This window comes from Centruroides sculpturatus, unplaced genomic scaffold, assembly GCF_000671375.1.
Source record: "Centruroides sculpturatus isolate CEXI.00-Female unplaced genomic scaffold, Cexi_2.0 scaffold2050, whole genome shotgun sequence".
Taxonomy (NCBI): domain Eukaryota; kingdom Metazoa; phylum Arthropoda; class Arachnida; order Scorpiones; family Buthidae; genus Centruroides; species Centruroides sculpturatus.
Window position 1 is genome coordinate 2722 of NW_019386223.1, and position 16366 is coordinate 19087.

At 23.5% G+C, this 16366-nt stretch overlaps 1 protein-coding gene across 3 annotated transcripts; it reads left to right on the plus strand.

Annotated features, from left to right (window-relative positions):
- The first annotated feature begins 257 nt into the window (after positions 1-257).
- LOC111614152 (sodium-dependent glucose transporter 1-like) lies at positions 258-15297 on the plus strand. Of its 3 annotated transcripts, none has more exons than XM_023355534.1 (5): positions 258-420; positions 5102-5207; positions 9408-9534; positions 11668-11826; positions 14217-15297. In XM_023355534.1, exons 2-5 carry the CDS (start codon positions 5139-5141, stop codon positions 15221-15223), a joined length of 1362 nt encoding a protein of 453 aa, XP_023211302.1. In that variant the 5' UTR covers positions 258-420; positions 5102-5138; the 3' UTR covers positions 15224-15297. The 3 variants fall into 3 exon arrangements, with proteins under 3 accessions (XP_023211302.1, XP_023211301.1, XP_023211303.1); XM_023355533.1 differs by lacking the exon at positions 258-420 and adding an exon at positions 634-676; XM_023355535.1 differs by lacking the exon at positions 258-420 and adding an exon at positions 1688-1696.
- Positions 15298-16366: the final 1069 nt, after the last annotated feature.

The window sequence follows — 16366 nt, forward strand, 5'->3', positions numbered from 1 at the left end:
AAATTATATAAAATATTTAATATTTCTTCTAATTTAAGAGCAATTTAGATATCGCTCGAAGAAAAACGCATATATACAGTATAAACATACAGTATATAATTTGAAAGAATATTCAGTTAATTTATATATTTCCATGTTAATAAATATTTTTATAAAAGAACGAATATTATATTAAACGCAACAGATAGCAACTATATATATTTTAAGTGTGTTAGATGCGGGAGCGAGTTGAACGTTTGAGTGAAGCACGTCAGCGTTAATACAAATGGCGTCAAATCGGATTCAAATATCTTCTCACTGCAGTTCATTCATTGGCGGCTTTTCTAATTCCACGTGGCATTCACTCGCTAAATCTAAGATGTACTATTTAAGTTCAAGATGAAATCTTACATAAAAATCTTCTTATTATCATTAATTGAGGTAAATTAATTATAACTAATTATTTTGATTTTTTTCAATTATGAATAAATGTACTGTATGCGCTTCGGAACATGTTTAAAATGTTACTTTTAACAAAATTTTATCTGAAAAATTTAAATATTTTTATCGTTTTTGATTATCTGTATAATATTTCTTATCGAATCGATAAAAGTTTTGGGGATTTAATAATCCGTGTTTTTGTTTATCGGTTTTACAAGCGCTTCGCAATTTATTTCAAAAAAATTAAAATAATCATGTAAGTAACTAAAGAAAAATTAATGGTTTTTTAATTAAAAACATTTTTCTTTATAATTTTTCTTTATAATTTTTCTTGTAAAGAATAGATTTTTATTTATAATTTGAATTTTTTAAATGTAATTGATTTATAATTTTTCTTTTATTATTGAAATGTATTATTTTTTTCAAAAATCAGTTTCAATTATTTTTATAAGAGTAACTTTTTACTATTAGTAATGACAAATTTTATTTTCCTAAATACAGTACAGTACTAATAAGTTGAAAATTTTTATTGACAATACTATGTAATTATAGAATAATATTATTTAAAGTAAGTTTTTAAAATAATTATCTTCCATTGTTTCATATATTGTCATAAATTAGCAACATTTTTTAAAAGTATTTTTAATATATTATATTATATATTTAATGGTTTTTATGATATTTTAATTGTATAGATCTGTGAAGTCATGTATAACTAGACTTTTTCTTTTACAAAAAAGCAGTTGAGAATTTTTTGTTTGCTTGGATAGAGAGTGTTTTTAAACATATAAAAGTTATTACTAATTATTACATAATTTTAATTTTAAATAGAAGAAATAATTTTTACAATATTAAATCAATAATTATTCAGTTTTGTTTTGAGATCTGAAATTTGAATTTGTCTGTTAATCTACAACTGATATCTAAATTAACTTACTTAGAAAATTGAAGAGATTGAAAAAAATTTTTTATGAATATTATCCATATTTACCCATAAGATTTCAAATTTTAATATAAACTGAAATATAATAAAAATGAATAACTCTTTTAATACATTTCAATTATATACAGGATTTTTAAAGTAATCAGTTCACATGTTCCTGTTTTAATTAATTTTATTTTAATGCCATAAAATATGTAAGAATGAAGATTATGAATTCAGTAATAAATTATGTTGTTCTTAAGCATTGTTAAGCAACTAAAATATTATATAAAGTAAACTTTTATAATCAGTTGAAATTAATTATTCTTTCAATTACAGTATAAACTTCAGTAGGTAAGTTTCTTTAAATAATATAAAATAAATTCAAAATATATGTATGAGAAATTAAATTAATAGTTTTGTTAGTAATTATTCAGAAATTTATCATTTAATAAAAGCAACTTTTGTATAATTTTATATAATATAGTTTAAAACTCTAATAATTATATAAAATGTTCATATTTAATTAACATTATTATTACTTTTTTTTCAATAGAATAGTCTATAAATGAAATAAAATATGATATAGTATAAGCATTTTAGTGTTTTTTAGGTTAACAATATATTTTTGCCATCATTATTTAAGTATATCTAAATTTTATTGTATATAAATATTTTTATTAATAATAATAATAATAACTTGATAATTTTGATCAGATCATTTTAGTAAAAACTTTTTATCACATTTATCACTTTTTATTAACTTTCTCATTTAATAGATATAGTTATTTAACAAGAAAAAAGTTTAGGACTATCACTTAATTTATAATAATTCTTAAAACTTTAAATATAATGAAGTAATTCTTATCACTCTTAATGAAGACTTAATAAAATCTTAAAATCTACAGCAAATAATTTTAAAATATGTATATATATGTGTATATGTGTGTAGATTTAGGCCTATTAATTATAAATAATGAAATATAATAATTATTTATTTAAACATCTGACAGTTTATAAGTTATGTTATAGATTTTAAGATTTATTATGTCTTGTTTCTTTTTAACAATCATGCATTGAAATACCTTATAAAGAAGCTTTTGATATATTTTAACATTTGCACGATTTATACAATCTATAACATTTAACCTTTACATTCATTAAAAATAGATAACAGGCCCTAATTTTAAAATAAAATAAAACACATTTTCAGTTTAAATTATATAAAAATTTTGATTTCTATATATTTTAATAAATAAACCATTGTTTTTTCCTTTAGTTAGAAATGGAAAACTAAAAACAAATTTTATTTGAATATATTTAGTTTGTACAGGGAAATTTGTATATCATCTTTTTTATATTTAGTTTGTTAATATAATCAGTTCTAGTGAAATTATTACAGTTTGTATATTATTTTAGCACTTATCAGAACAGGATTCTATTACTTATTTCAAGATAATATTCACATGTCAACTCTAGATCTTAATTAATGATATAAAACATAAGAATTGATAAATAAACAATGTAAAGTGTATAGTAATTTATTATTTTATTACAGAATAGGATGTAATCATTTTACTACAGTTTCTTAATTTTTCATGTTGTAAAACTACTTCCAACACTAAAATATCAGATGTAAAAAATAAAGTTGATAAGGATATTAAAAATAAATCAGTAATAAATATCTCTTCTGAGATTGTCAATTTTTTTGTTACAAAAATTTTTAACAACACAAGTTTTTAATAAATGTAATATAAAAATTACTATAAGATTAAAAAAAATTATTCATTGAATATCACTTAATTTTCTTGATTTTTACCAAACACATTTTAACAGATATTACATTTCCTGTTTTTAATCTCAAGAAAATAAATTATATTGTTAATATTCATATTGCATCTTTTAAATAATATTCATCTTTCATACAATATTATAATAAGTTATTTATGAAATTATAAATATAATTATAATATATGATTCATTACAAAACATGAACATTATATATTGTTTAATAATATATCATCTGTTAATGTTTTTTAAAAATCATCTATTTCTATCAGTTCATTATAAATCCTGGATATACAGAAACTTTTTATGTTAAGGTATAAGCAAATATTTGTTTGAAAGACAGTATTGAATTATATCATTCAAATGGAGGAAGGAAATTTTTATGTATCTATGATAAATTTGAATTTTTTCTTATAACTTTCTAAAGATGTTTCTTATTCAAGATAAATGATAAATGCATTATTTATTTATTTTTCTCTTTTGATTTTTTTTATCCTTTTTAAAATTGTTGTAGATTCAAGATCACTATAAATATATAATGTTTATAAGCCTATTCAGTGACTGATTTTTTTTCTGTGTACATAATATATATCTTATTTACTTTCATAAAATTATTAATAATCAATAAAATATTTAAATCAATCAATAATGATTTAAATATTTTATTGATTATTAATAATTCTACCAAAATCAATATTATTGGATATTATTTGTTTTAATAAACAAATAATATCCAATAATAAAGAATAGTACATACATTGATGTATTACTTACTAATGTAATACATATTTTAATGTAGACAGTGATATATAGCAGTGTTTTTGAACCATCAGTCCATGAAAAAATTTTATTGGCCCTCAGAAAAATATTTTATCATACTGATGCTGATGCAGTTGATTAAGGATGACATTTAAATAGTAATCTGGAGTTACTCTATGTACTTTGTTATGTACAGTAATGCTAGATAAACATATAAAAGTGTAATAAATAAGCATAATTTATAGTCACATATAATTACTGGTCCAAGTAAGATTATCCATAATTTTACCAGTTCACAATGAGAAAAAGGTTGAGAAACCTTTATCCTACATAAAGGTTGATCCTACATAAAGGTTGAGAAACCTTTATGTAGGATCAAATGACTTGTATGATCAATTACATCTTATAATTCATTAATTGTGATTCACACTATCCTCCTGTCAGTAGTCCGTAAAAAGAAGATAATATCCCCAGTTTAGTTTTAATGATGTTATATTATGTGCAAATAATTGTTAACAATAAAATAACAGTCAACAGTATACTTAGTAATGTATATTTTGAATAATCTCAAAGAAACAGATATAATTTTTTTCTAACATATTTAGTTTTATTGCTAATTTGATTGGACACATTGAAAAAAATTGTAAACCTATAAATTCCCATTGTCATCCTTCTGTCTGTTGTCTGTTCATCCTTAATATCAAGAATGGAATTAGACAGATGAAAGTCAAGACCAGATATGGAAAGCTTAGGAACTAATAATGTGACTTCCAATCCAAACTAGAAGTTATTATTTCAATTCAAAACTTTTCCCCTGAAAGGAGTTAGATAGATGACTGGCATGACTGTATTGTTAACATGAAAAGTATGATGTACAGGGGCAAGTCACTACTAATTTGAGGTGGAGAACATATACAGTATTTTTAATTGAATAAATTAAAAATATGATAAAAATTACAGCCTGACATTGTGATGATGTTACAATAAAATAATTACTGTTTAATTAGTTAGATGCCCTATTTCATGTATAAAATAATTAGTTACAAATTAATGAAATTTAAAATCATTTATATTATTCATTATGAAAAGTAATTTATAAAAGTCAATAATATATAGTTTTTTACAATTCAATGTTATATTTTTATTTTTAAAATTATTCACTAATAATTTCAGTTATAAATAAAATATTAAAGCTTTTAATAAAATATTTAGGGACGATTACAGTGAAGAAACTCCCATTCTTTCCACCATGACAACAACTAAGAAAAAAGTGAAAATAATCAGAACAATAAATTTGTTTTTATCATTTTTTGGTTTGGTAAGTATTAAAATTGTATATTTAAAATAAATTTTAGTTTTAATTTTATATAAAAGATATATTTATTATGCATATATATATATTTATCATATATTTCAAGGAGTGGATGAATCCACAGTGTATACAGAGGCTTAAGCCCTCCTCATTGACACAAAAAATTTTTTTGTTTAAATTTATTTGTTAAAATTAAAAATTTGTTGAAATTTCAAAACATTATTTTTTTTTAAAACATTTGTGATGGCAAATATGGCTTATTGCATCATGTGCAATACAATTAATTGTCTTGCACTTGTAAATAAAAGGTCCTTATAATTATTCATATATTCCTAAATTTTTGAGTTAGCTTCCTTTTGGTTCTTCTTGATGTGTCACTGTATTCATCTATGTATACATTTACATATACATTTATGTACTTTCTATAATATTTTAAATTTACAGATATAAACTATACTGAAATTAAAATTATAAGTTATATTGAATTTTCATATGTATTATGAGATGTAACAATTCTTAAGCATAACTGTATATACAATTATAAGTTATATATAGTTATGCTTGAAAATTAGTGAATTATTTCATATACAAAATATAATTTACTTAAAAAGTACAGCTTATATATTATTATTAAATAATTAAATTAGGATTATGTAAGTTGCATAATTATCTATAAACTTTCATCTTGACAGTTCTTTTAGTCATATGATTTTTATTTTGAAAAAAAGATTTTCTAACACAAAACTATAAAATCTGGCAGAATATCACAGTTTATAATTATACATTAGTAATTTATTTTTAGAATATCTTTAAAAAGCACTAAGAACATCTAAAAGTAAAAGTTATATGAATGTCACACTATATTAGTCATTCATTATTGAGAGCAGTATATTAAAATTACAAGATTTTGTAATAAAATATTTACAAAATTGGAACTTGGACAAAACAAAATATGATATTTGGATTTTGTAAATATTCTATTGTTATTCTGCATTTGATTTACATAAACACTGAAAAGATGACTTAAACTGAGACTGAAAACATTTTGTGTTAAACTATTTTTTAGTAATCTTAAGTATACAGTTTTTGTTTATTGAATATTGTATGGTGAAAGTTTCAAATATTTTCACAATAAACAATTTTTGAGACAAGTAAAAAATATAAGTTTTGAAAGTAAATTATTTTGAATTTTCTTAATAAACTTTACATTAAAATAATTAACACTTTTCAACAAAAATTCTGTTTTTAATATATAATTTGGATACAAGTTTGTTAACAAGATCTGTTCTGATGCCATATTAAAATGTGATATACATGATTATTTTTTAGTCTGGAATAATCAATTTAATTAATTGTTTCCAAAATAAAGCTTATAGTCATACTCAGAAAATACAGTAAGATTGTTAAAGCAGTTTAATTGGTGTTATGTGGTTTAATTAGAACTAATATATTAACAAGTATCATATTACAGAAAAATATGAATTTAATTTCCACTTAGAATTATATGCAAAATTTATTTCTAGATTTTGAATTTTGCATTGAGATATTAGTATAGTATATTAATTTTTTTGCTTTTTCTAGATATTGCTTTGAGTAAACATATTTTATTTGTTGGAATTTACAGTCAAATTTTGTATTAAGAAATTTGACAGTTTATTTCTACTGTTTCAACTACTGTACTGTTTCTACTGTTTCTGAAAAATAATTTAAAACTTTTAAGGAATATTAAACCATAATTTTATAATATTTTGAAAATTATTGTCACTTTGATGACTTTCAGCATTCTTTATAAACATTCAGATTAATATTTGAATTATTAAATATCAAGAGTAAATAAATTAATAAATAATCATAATTTTGCTTATATATTTATTGACAAAACTAGTGTCTGTTTTATACTATAGTATATTGTAGAATCTGTTATAAAATTCACCAATTAAAATCACATCAATTTAAATATACAGATCTGGTTTATTTATTATCAATTATTTTTGTAAATGCTGATGATGAATAAACCAAGAGGATTCAAAAATGTTTCTGCAGAAATGAAAATTATGATGTGCTATATTTTGGTCTTATTCTTCTGTTTCAATGATTATGAAATTTTTTTCCTTGTTTTAAATGATTTTAAATATGATTTAAAAGTAATATAATATAAAACTGTCAAATAATTACCATTATTCCTAAATTATAGAGGGGGGGGGAAAAACTTAAAAATTGATTCTCAACTGTGGGATCTAGAAAATTTAGAACCCTTCTCTATAATGAAGTTAAATACAATCAAAATTATTTTGAACATATTATAATGTAACTCAAAATGAATCCTTAAATTTCTTAATTTAAATTAACAAATTAAATAAAATAAAATTACTTTATAATTATGTTTTGTATTCAATTTAAAATAAAAGACTTTGGATATCCTAAGTATTTGACTGAGTGTATAAATAAATGTAATTTATTTATTATTTTATCATACTCTTATTTCCTATCAGTTTTTAGATATTATTCTCAAATGTATTTATATTAGAGAAAAGATGTTGCAACTTTCTAGAACTGGAATAACTATCTATTGTATATCTTATGCAACTTGTGTGTTTGTATGGGTTTTTATGAATTCTCTTAAACACACTTAACTCATTTCATTTACAATGATATGAATTTATATTATTTATTATTAAGTTGATCATTTTGTGATTAACAGTTAACATTTTCTAAGTCTCAGATAACATCTTCATAAACTTAGAAACATATCACAGACAAAGAAATTATCAAAAATAATTGACATTTTTTGAAAACAAAAATTAATAATTTAATTAACAAAAATAATTTTGATAGAATCTAAAAGATTCTAATTCTCTTCTATCTGATTAAAATAAAGATATATGTATATATATATATATATAAAAGACACAATTTTATTTTTATTTTGATTTCAAAGTGGTTCAAAATATTTTAGATTTTCAGGTTTTTGTCTGATAATGAAATTGATATAAATGATCAGAAGATATGTATAAAAAAATAAAATACTGTATTGATAAAAGATAAGTATATACTGGATCAAATGAATTTTAATCTATTGAGATATAAAAATTATTGATTTTATGATAATTTAATTATAAATGTTAGATATAAATATGAAAGTTGAGTGTTGTAAAGAAACAATCGATTAAAAATGAATATTAAGATTATCATAAAATTTCTTCATGTATCACTAATATTCTTTTTATTGATTTAACTAATCTACTAACATTGCAGACTTTGTATCAATTTTTGTATATATAGCGAAATTGCTTATAATAATTGAAAATCCAAATTTTGGTTTGTAAAGAAGTACCTAGCCAAAAGAAATCACAACTAGTCAGCCTTGGAATTTTGTAACTGGATACAACAAATAAAAAAGTGAATAAATATAGTTGTGAATTCTTTTGGCCAGATTCTTCTTTTTGGATTTAGATCAACAATTTGGATTTTTAACTTGCAGCATATAAAAATCTTTACAAAAACTTTCTTAAAATTAACAACATACAATTTTAAGAATTCAGAAATAAATCAATTTATTATTTTTTAATGATAATTTACATTGTATTTTATTAATATTGAAATAAATGGATGGTGAAAATGGATTGATAGTGTTGATTTCATACATTTTGTTTTCTGTACTTCCATACTGGTAAGTTTTATCAGACTCCATATTTATGGCACTTTAATTGCAACTTTTTTGACTAAACTACTGTATTCTGATTTCTTTTTTCAAAAAAATTAAACATTTTTAATATTTTAAAACAAAATGTAGAGATGCAAGTTCCAGCTTTGCAACAACAATTCTGTTTTTCTCTTGCTAATTATTATAGCAATTACAAAATGGCTAATAGAATTGTTTAAAAAATATGTAATCTTCTAATGTAAATTATAAGTTTTTATTATAATTTGTAAATGTTCAGAGAGTAATATTGTGTTTCGAAAATTTTAGGTTTATCAAAATTAATCAAAAATAGACAAATTTTTAAAAATAGGTTAAATCACTATTATTCTTTCATAGAAGTATAACAAAAATTTTTATTTATTTTTAGTTTTTAATTACAATTATTATAATTCTTAAATAAATATGATATGAACACTAATCAATTTTGATTTTTTCTTATGAACAATGTACTTTTTTTATTTCAAAAATTTAGTCGATAAAATAAAAATTTTTTCCTATTTAAGGGTATGTGTGTGTCCATTCCTGGACCAACTCTTCTAGAACTTCAACGCACTGTGAATACTGATTCTGAACATATCAGTTTTATTTACATTGCTCGATCAAGTGGCTATCTGTTTGGATCTATTGTTGGTAGGTTTTTAAATTTTTATTAGTATGTTTGATTAAATTTAAAAATTTATATTTTTATTACATAATATGAACAGTTCTTCTAATTTTGAAGATAAACAAAGTTCATTTTTTATCTTGTTATACATCAAATAAATTTAATAATCTAATTTTTGAATTGAAGACAAGATAACAGCCCAAAGGTTTTAGATTTATTTATATATGAATAAATTTGGTACTTTGTAAAACAAAAATTGGATTTTGTTTTAATATTTTAAACATACATAGGTGGTGTATGAATTGTCATATCATTTGCTTTTATATAACATTTATTATTGACAAAATTGAATACAAAACATATCTAAAATGTACAGTATTATAAAAGCCTTGAGATTTCTCATTAATGAACTACTTGTTCAATATGACACTTATATGTTCTCTCAACTTCTTGGAGACTATAATTGTCTTAGAAACTACTCAATGATACAAATCTTATTGCAGTCACACCACATGATTTTGGCTATGATTTGCAATATGATTTCTGGTCTTCCAAGTTCTTTTTCAGTATACTCAAGAGAAAGAGATTTCATAGATTGATATCAGTGTTGAACACATACTGCTGTAATGAATCTGCCAGTATAATGGTATAAAAATGAATCTAGGAGAAAAGTTTAGGAGGAACAATTTTTAATTTGTGTAATAAAATAAAGAATATATAAAAAGTTTTATTAGTTTAATAATTATTTAAAACTAGCTTCAAGGACCCGCTTCGCTGGGCAAAAAGTAACGATAGTGAAGATTAAAATAATTACATTATAGCCAATCTTACCCGTCTTCACAGAATGCAAGAATTAGGTCCCCCGTTTCCAGACTAATTAGAGAATTTTTACATGAGTCTAAAAATATGTTCGATTTCCCGCAAAAATGCAAAAAACCGCATGTAAATCTTGCATGCCGCTTTATATTAACATTTCCTTTGTTACTCAACACTTCCATTGTTAACACTTCCATTGTTACACATCTTCGAAGTCAACCACTTTCAACCCCATATCTCCCACACCCTTATAGCACAGAATGCAAGAATTAGGTCTCCCGTTTCCAGACTAATTAGAGAATTTTTACGTCCAATCAAACAAACTATTTTCAATTTGATCAATTTTCTGGAACATTTACAATCGTTCTATAATCGAACCAATTTGAATTTGAATTTGAATTCGAATACAAATTTGAATTTAAAATGGTTCGAACATTTTAAAAATCGAAATAGAAAATCTTCGAAGTCAACCACTTTAAGCCCCCACATCTCCTGCACCCTTATAGCTATTGAGACGCGACCACCATAGTGCACGAATGGAGACTTGGGGCTACTACCACATACAAACACCATTCATGTGCGATGTGTAGTTTTGGCTGAAAAGTGAAATATAGGGACACACACGTCCATTTATATAAATATATATAGATGAACTATATGAATTTAATCGACAGAAAAATGTAATAGTATTGAAAATGATATGATATAAAAATAGTGATTTAATTATTAGTTAATTATTGTTTATACTGGATGAATTACTACTAATTAATAAATCTTCAAGTTATTCATTTTTTAATTGTTTCAACATTTCCTTTTAATGTCAGTCAATAAAACCAGTATTTCCAATTTGGCAGGCTAGATGGCTAATGCAGTTACTTTGTCAGCTTACCACTCTGGGACCAGAGATTAAATCCAGATGGAAATTTTTCAATTGCAATCTGTCCCAGATATGTTAGGCCTTGCCCCTTCAGCAGTTGACTGCCTCATTTTGAGTCAAGCTGAATCCTTGATAAGCTGGAAAAAGGCATTATTAGTGCATACAGGATAGAAAGACAAAAATTAAAAAGTCTTGGAACACAAGTAATAAATGGTGATCCTTTTTGGACAGTTTTGTCTTTTATTTTATTAAAAAGTCTTGTTTACTTAATTGATTGATAACACCAAGTATGGTATCATTATCAGTATATTCAAGTTCCGAATGATTATAATAATCAGGTTCTACCTTATATTCTAAATTAAAAAAAAAATTGATTTTAATCTATATAATTTTTATATTGATAAATTATATTATATCTAAAGAAATATTTTAATCAAATTTGATGAAAATTCTATTTGTTTTTCAGCTGGAGTTCTTTTAGATAGATTTCGCAAACAGCTCATTATAGTTTTTAACTGCTTGTTGATAGCCATATCAATTGCTGCTATACCTTGGTGGACTAGACTATTACCTTTAATTATGAATTTTTTAATTAATGGAATAGCTATGGGAGCTCTTGACACTGGTAAGGAAATTGATACTTAATTTTACATTTATAAATAATAATATTTATATATAGTAAAAATAGGCAAATGCTATCTGCAAATACTCGAATACTAGAAAGTACTGTGGATGATCGGTTTACGAACATAATCCGTTCCAAGACTTTGTTCACTATCCGAATTGTTCATTAACTGATTATCGATTTACCATAGGTTTTTATGGGAATTTGATTAATTCGTTCTGGAGACCCCAAAAAATAAAAAAATATATACTTTTGTTTATTTATATGTAATAATAAAAATGCATATACACATCTTGAATTTTTATTATTCATGTTTTTTTCCATTTGTGGAGGTTAAAGAATCTGTCTAATGTCAATTGCTTTTTTCTCTTCTTCAGGATTTTTCAGAAGTAATTAATAGCATTATAATTTTAGAGATCCGCAAGCATATTAACCGATCACCCACTGTATTTAATATTCAAAATCGTAAGTACTATGTTGATTAAAAAAAATTCAAGTACAATGAATATGTCCAATGTCATGTCATTTGTACAGTCACAATAGCATATCCAGAAGTACCCAACAAGGTAACTTTATTATTTCATTACCACTGTAATATAATTTGGGCTTTGTTTTTGAAATAACTAATATTTATCTGTTGTAAAGTTATAAATATTTTAAATTTTATTGATTTTTTTTTTTTTGTGGTTTTAGGCCCCTTACCGCTCAGAGAGCACAAAGAGGCCAAAAATTTTACTGATAAGAATTAAAGGATTAAAGAATTACTGATAAAACATTTTCACAAATTATTTTAACATTATTTACATATGAAAAAACTTTTTACTAGATAATAATTTAAGAGTGGGTTTATACCTTTTTCTCTCTAAGTTTGCAATAAACATTTCAATTAACTTTATGTAAATATATAACTAATCAATAGAATTTCAGTTCAAAATAAGGATAGGAATTGGTTGTCTAATGTTATTGGTTAACTGAATCTTATATTTTTAGTAAATTCATTATTATTATTATTTGAAATTAATCTGATCTGATAAAATAAAAACAATAATAATGATAATAAATTTGAAAAATCCACGTCTTTCTTAATCCAAAATGTGTCACATTTTATATTCCTGGATGTTATATATAACAGTGGGAAAGTATGGTAATTGGTCAAAAAATGACCCCCCCTATGATTTTTACATTTTTGGATTCAGGACACCTTGAAATATCAACAAATGTGAAAAAATTCTGGGGTAATTTCTATATGTATGGGTGTTTGTGTGCGTGTGTGGCACAATTTTGTTCACCTTCTTTGAAGCTTAATAACTCCTGTGCTTTTTGTTGAAAATTTCTGAAATTTTGCTGGGAGGTTTGTTTATTGGGGATTGATGCTATTAAATTTTGGTGATTAAAGATTGAGGGGTGGGGAGATAATGGGGGTTGTGTGTATCTCCAATAGGGTCAGACTTAATGATGATTTTACTTGTTATTAGCATTTACAATTTTTTTAATAAAACCCATTCCTACCCTCAAAATTAAGCTTTATTTATAATAGTTAAGAATATGAAAAGTTTTTAAAATAAAATATAACAACAGATTGTGCCATTAAATGTTGCCAGGAAAGTTAAGCAACTCATTGCTGGATTTTTGGATTAAGAACAACTGGTGGATTTTTCTAATTTATTACCAAGACAAATAAAAAAAGAAATAAAAAGTACATATAAAATAAATTAATTTTGATTTTATTACTAATCTTACATAAGGTAAAATTTTTAAATAAAAGATTTCAACACAAAAATAAGAAAAATCACAAAAAAAAGTAATCAGTTAATGATTGTTATTTTTTTAAATTTTTTAATTCTTAGTAGAGTGGGATATTAGCAATAGGACTACAGTATTTGTTTTATTCACATTTAATATTCATTTGTTTAATATTACATATGATTGCATCAAATAATCCATTTTGGCTGTAGATTGTTTAAAATTTGTTGTAGGTTAATGTCTCTTCATGTCTAGTTTGAAAATATAAAATCAATTAAAACTTATTAAGAAATATTTTCTAATAAACAGTATTTTGCTACAGTTTCTGTTATAAAATACTTTTCATATATAAAAGGTTTTTAATGTATTATAAATGTATTAAGGTAGGCACCGGGGGTTGCTCTGGAAAATTTTAAAAAATCATCAACTATTTTGCTACATTTAAATTTTTTTTGCCACTTCAAATTATTTATCATACCCATATCATACCATTACCCATATTAATATCTATTCATAAAATTTTTAATGGATAAATATTTAATACATAAGTTAACTAACTATAATTAAAGTATCTTAACAGTATCAAGTTTTAAGTAGGCCGATATTAATGTTTTCAATATTTTAAATGAACTTTTTCTATTTAATAGGTAACAATGTATACTGTTTGGATATCTGGAAAAAAGAAAGTGGTCCCTATTTACAAGCATTACACTTCTTCTTTGGTCTTGGAGCATTTATTGCACCATTAATAGCAGAACCATTTTTACCTGACAGCAGCAATAATCATGAAAAAAATTCTACACATAATTCTACCTATTTCACAACTGTTTATTCAGAATTAGATAATCATTCCACTTCTAATTCACCAAATGAAGATGGACATTCTATTCATTTTCCATATGGAATTCTAGGCTGTTATGTTCTTTTTGTGGTAATTTCTCATATTATTGCTCTTTGCATTTGGCCAAAAGAGGAAAAGACTGATAGAAATGAAGCTACAAATAACATTCACAAATCAAACATTCCTTTATATTCCACCATTATTTCTTTAACAGCATTATTTATGTGTATGTATTCAGGTTTAGAGATTGCATTTGGGCAATTACTAACTACATTTGCAGTAAAAGGAAATCTTCATTTATCAGAATCTACTGGGTCCTTTATGACATCTGTATACTGGGGTACTTATACTTTTGCTAGGGCATTTTCTATATTTTTAGTCACTTGTACAAATTTAATTTGTCCTATACTAGTTGATCTGGCATTGTTTATAGCTGCAGGTGTCTGTTTATCACTTTTTGGAGGTTCTTCAGAGACAATGTTATGGATTGGGATAGCTGTTCTTGGCTTTGGTTTATCGTCTGTTTTTCCCTCAGTACTTGCATGGTTAGAATTTCATATTCCACTTAACAGTAAAGTTGCTTCATTGTTTATTGTTGGAGTATCTTTGGGGGAAATGGTAGTACCATTGTCAATTAGCCATTTCATTGATAAACATTCCATGGCTTTAATGTATGCAACTTTATTGTTAGGTTGTGGATCTACATTATTGTTTATAATATTATGGTTACTTATAATCAGATATAAGAAAACTGAAAAGATTGAAAAAGAAAAACTCGGTCACTTATCTACATCTCAAGAAAATATAAATTAAATAATTTAAAATTATGAAATCAATTTATTTAATTTTAGTTTAATTATTATGATGTTATAATGTAAAATGTTTTATAAAATATACACAAAACTATAATAAAATATTAAATGCTTGTGCATATAATGTATAATTTATAAAAACAACTATTTTTATAACTAAATACAAATATTAAACTTTAAAAGCAAATAGAATATTTTAATTTAAAAAATAAAAAATGGAAAATTGGACATATGTTTTAAACATGAATAGTAAATAAATTTAGGACAATCCAATTGATCAGATCTGTGATTTTTGAAGGGAGATTGTATTATCCCACTTCAAACCCAATCAAAATCAATCATGTAATTATTCTTAAACATGTTGATGCAAACTAATCAATTATGCATTTTCAGACTGAAAAAATGTTTAAACTATAATGTACTTGATGTTGTATAGATATTGTATAGTATAACAGTGCTTAATTTTATATGTACTGTATGCTTTTATATATTTACATATTTATTGGAAAATATTATATGCAAAGATTTTGAAGATAGCAATAAAAGAATGAATATTTTTGACAATTGCTGAGAATGTAACATTTATAAAAAGCATTATAAAATATCTGAAAGGTTATAAAGAAAAAGTGTAAGTCTAAATATTTACAATCAAAAAATTTTTTGATGTATATTTTATTGTGTTTTTGAATAAAATGTTATTGTTTGTGAACTCAGTAAATTTTAATAATCTGATTTTATTATAATCGCTGTAAAATTAATTTTAAAGTAAAGCTTTCTACATATTATGATAATATTTAAAAACAAATTAAGGCTTTATTTCACATTTCTTTCTGAAAGTGTTAAAGGAATACTTTATTTTTGCTTAACAGTAAGTCTGCTTATGTTTGATTTATTATTTAGGAAATGAAAGAAAGCATTTGTTGTTGTTATATCTAAAGAAACATTTTTTTTTTTTAAATATAAAATATTTTTACTAAAATTGCTCCAGCAGCTTTGACATCTTTGCAATCTTGATTGAAAACCAAGAGAAACATTTTCGAATTGTCTACTTGGCATACTCCATCGCAAAAGAGGTCAAATTAACAATTAAGCAAATTTAAAAACGATAAACAATACTTGTAGAACTATTTCACAAAGAAAGAAA

Bases quoted from the DNA above. Each gene is read 5' to 3' on its own strand.
- LOC111614152 (XM_023355533.1), top strand. The intron at 5,208-9,407 runs GTAAGTATTAAA...TTCCTATTTAAG, and splicing joins TTTTATCATTTTTTGGTTTG to GGTATGTGTGTGTCCATTCC. The intron at 9,535-11,667 runs GTAGGTTTTTAA...TTTGTTTTTCAG, and splicing joins TCTGTTTGGATCTATTGTTG to CTGGAGTTCTTTTAGATAGA.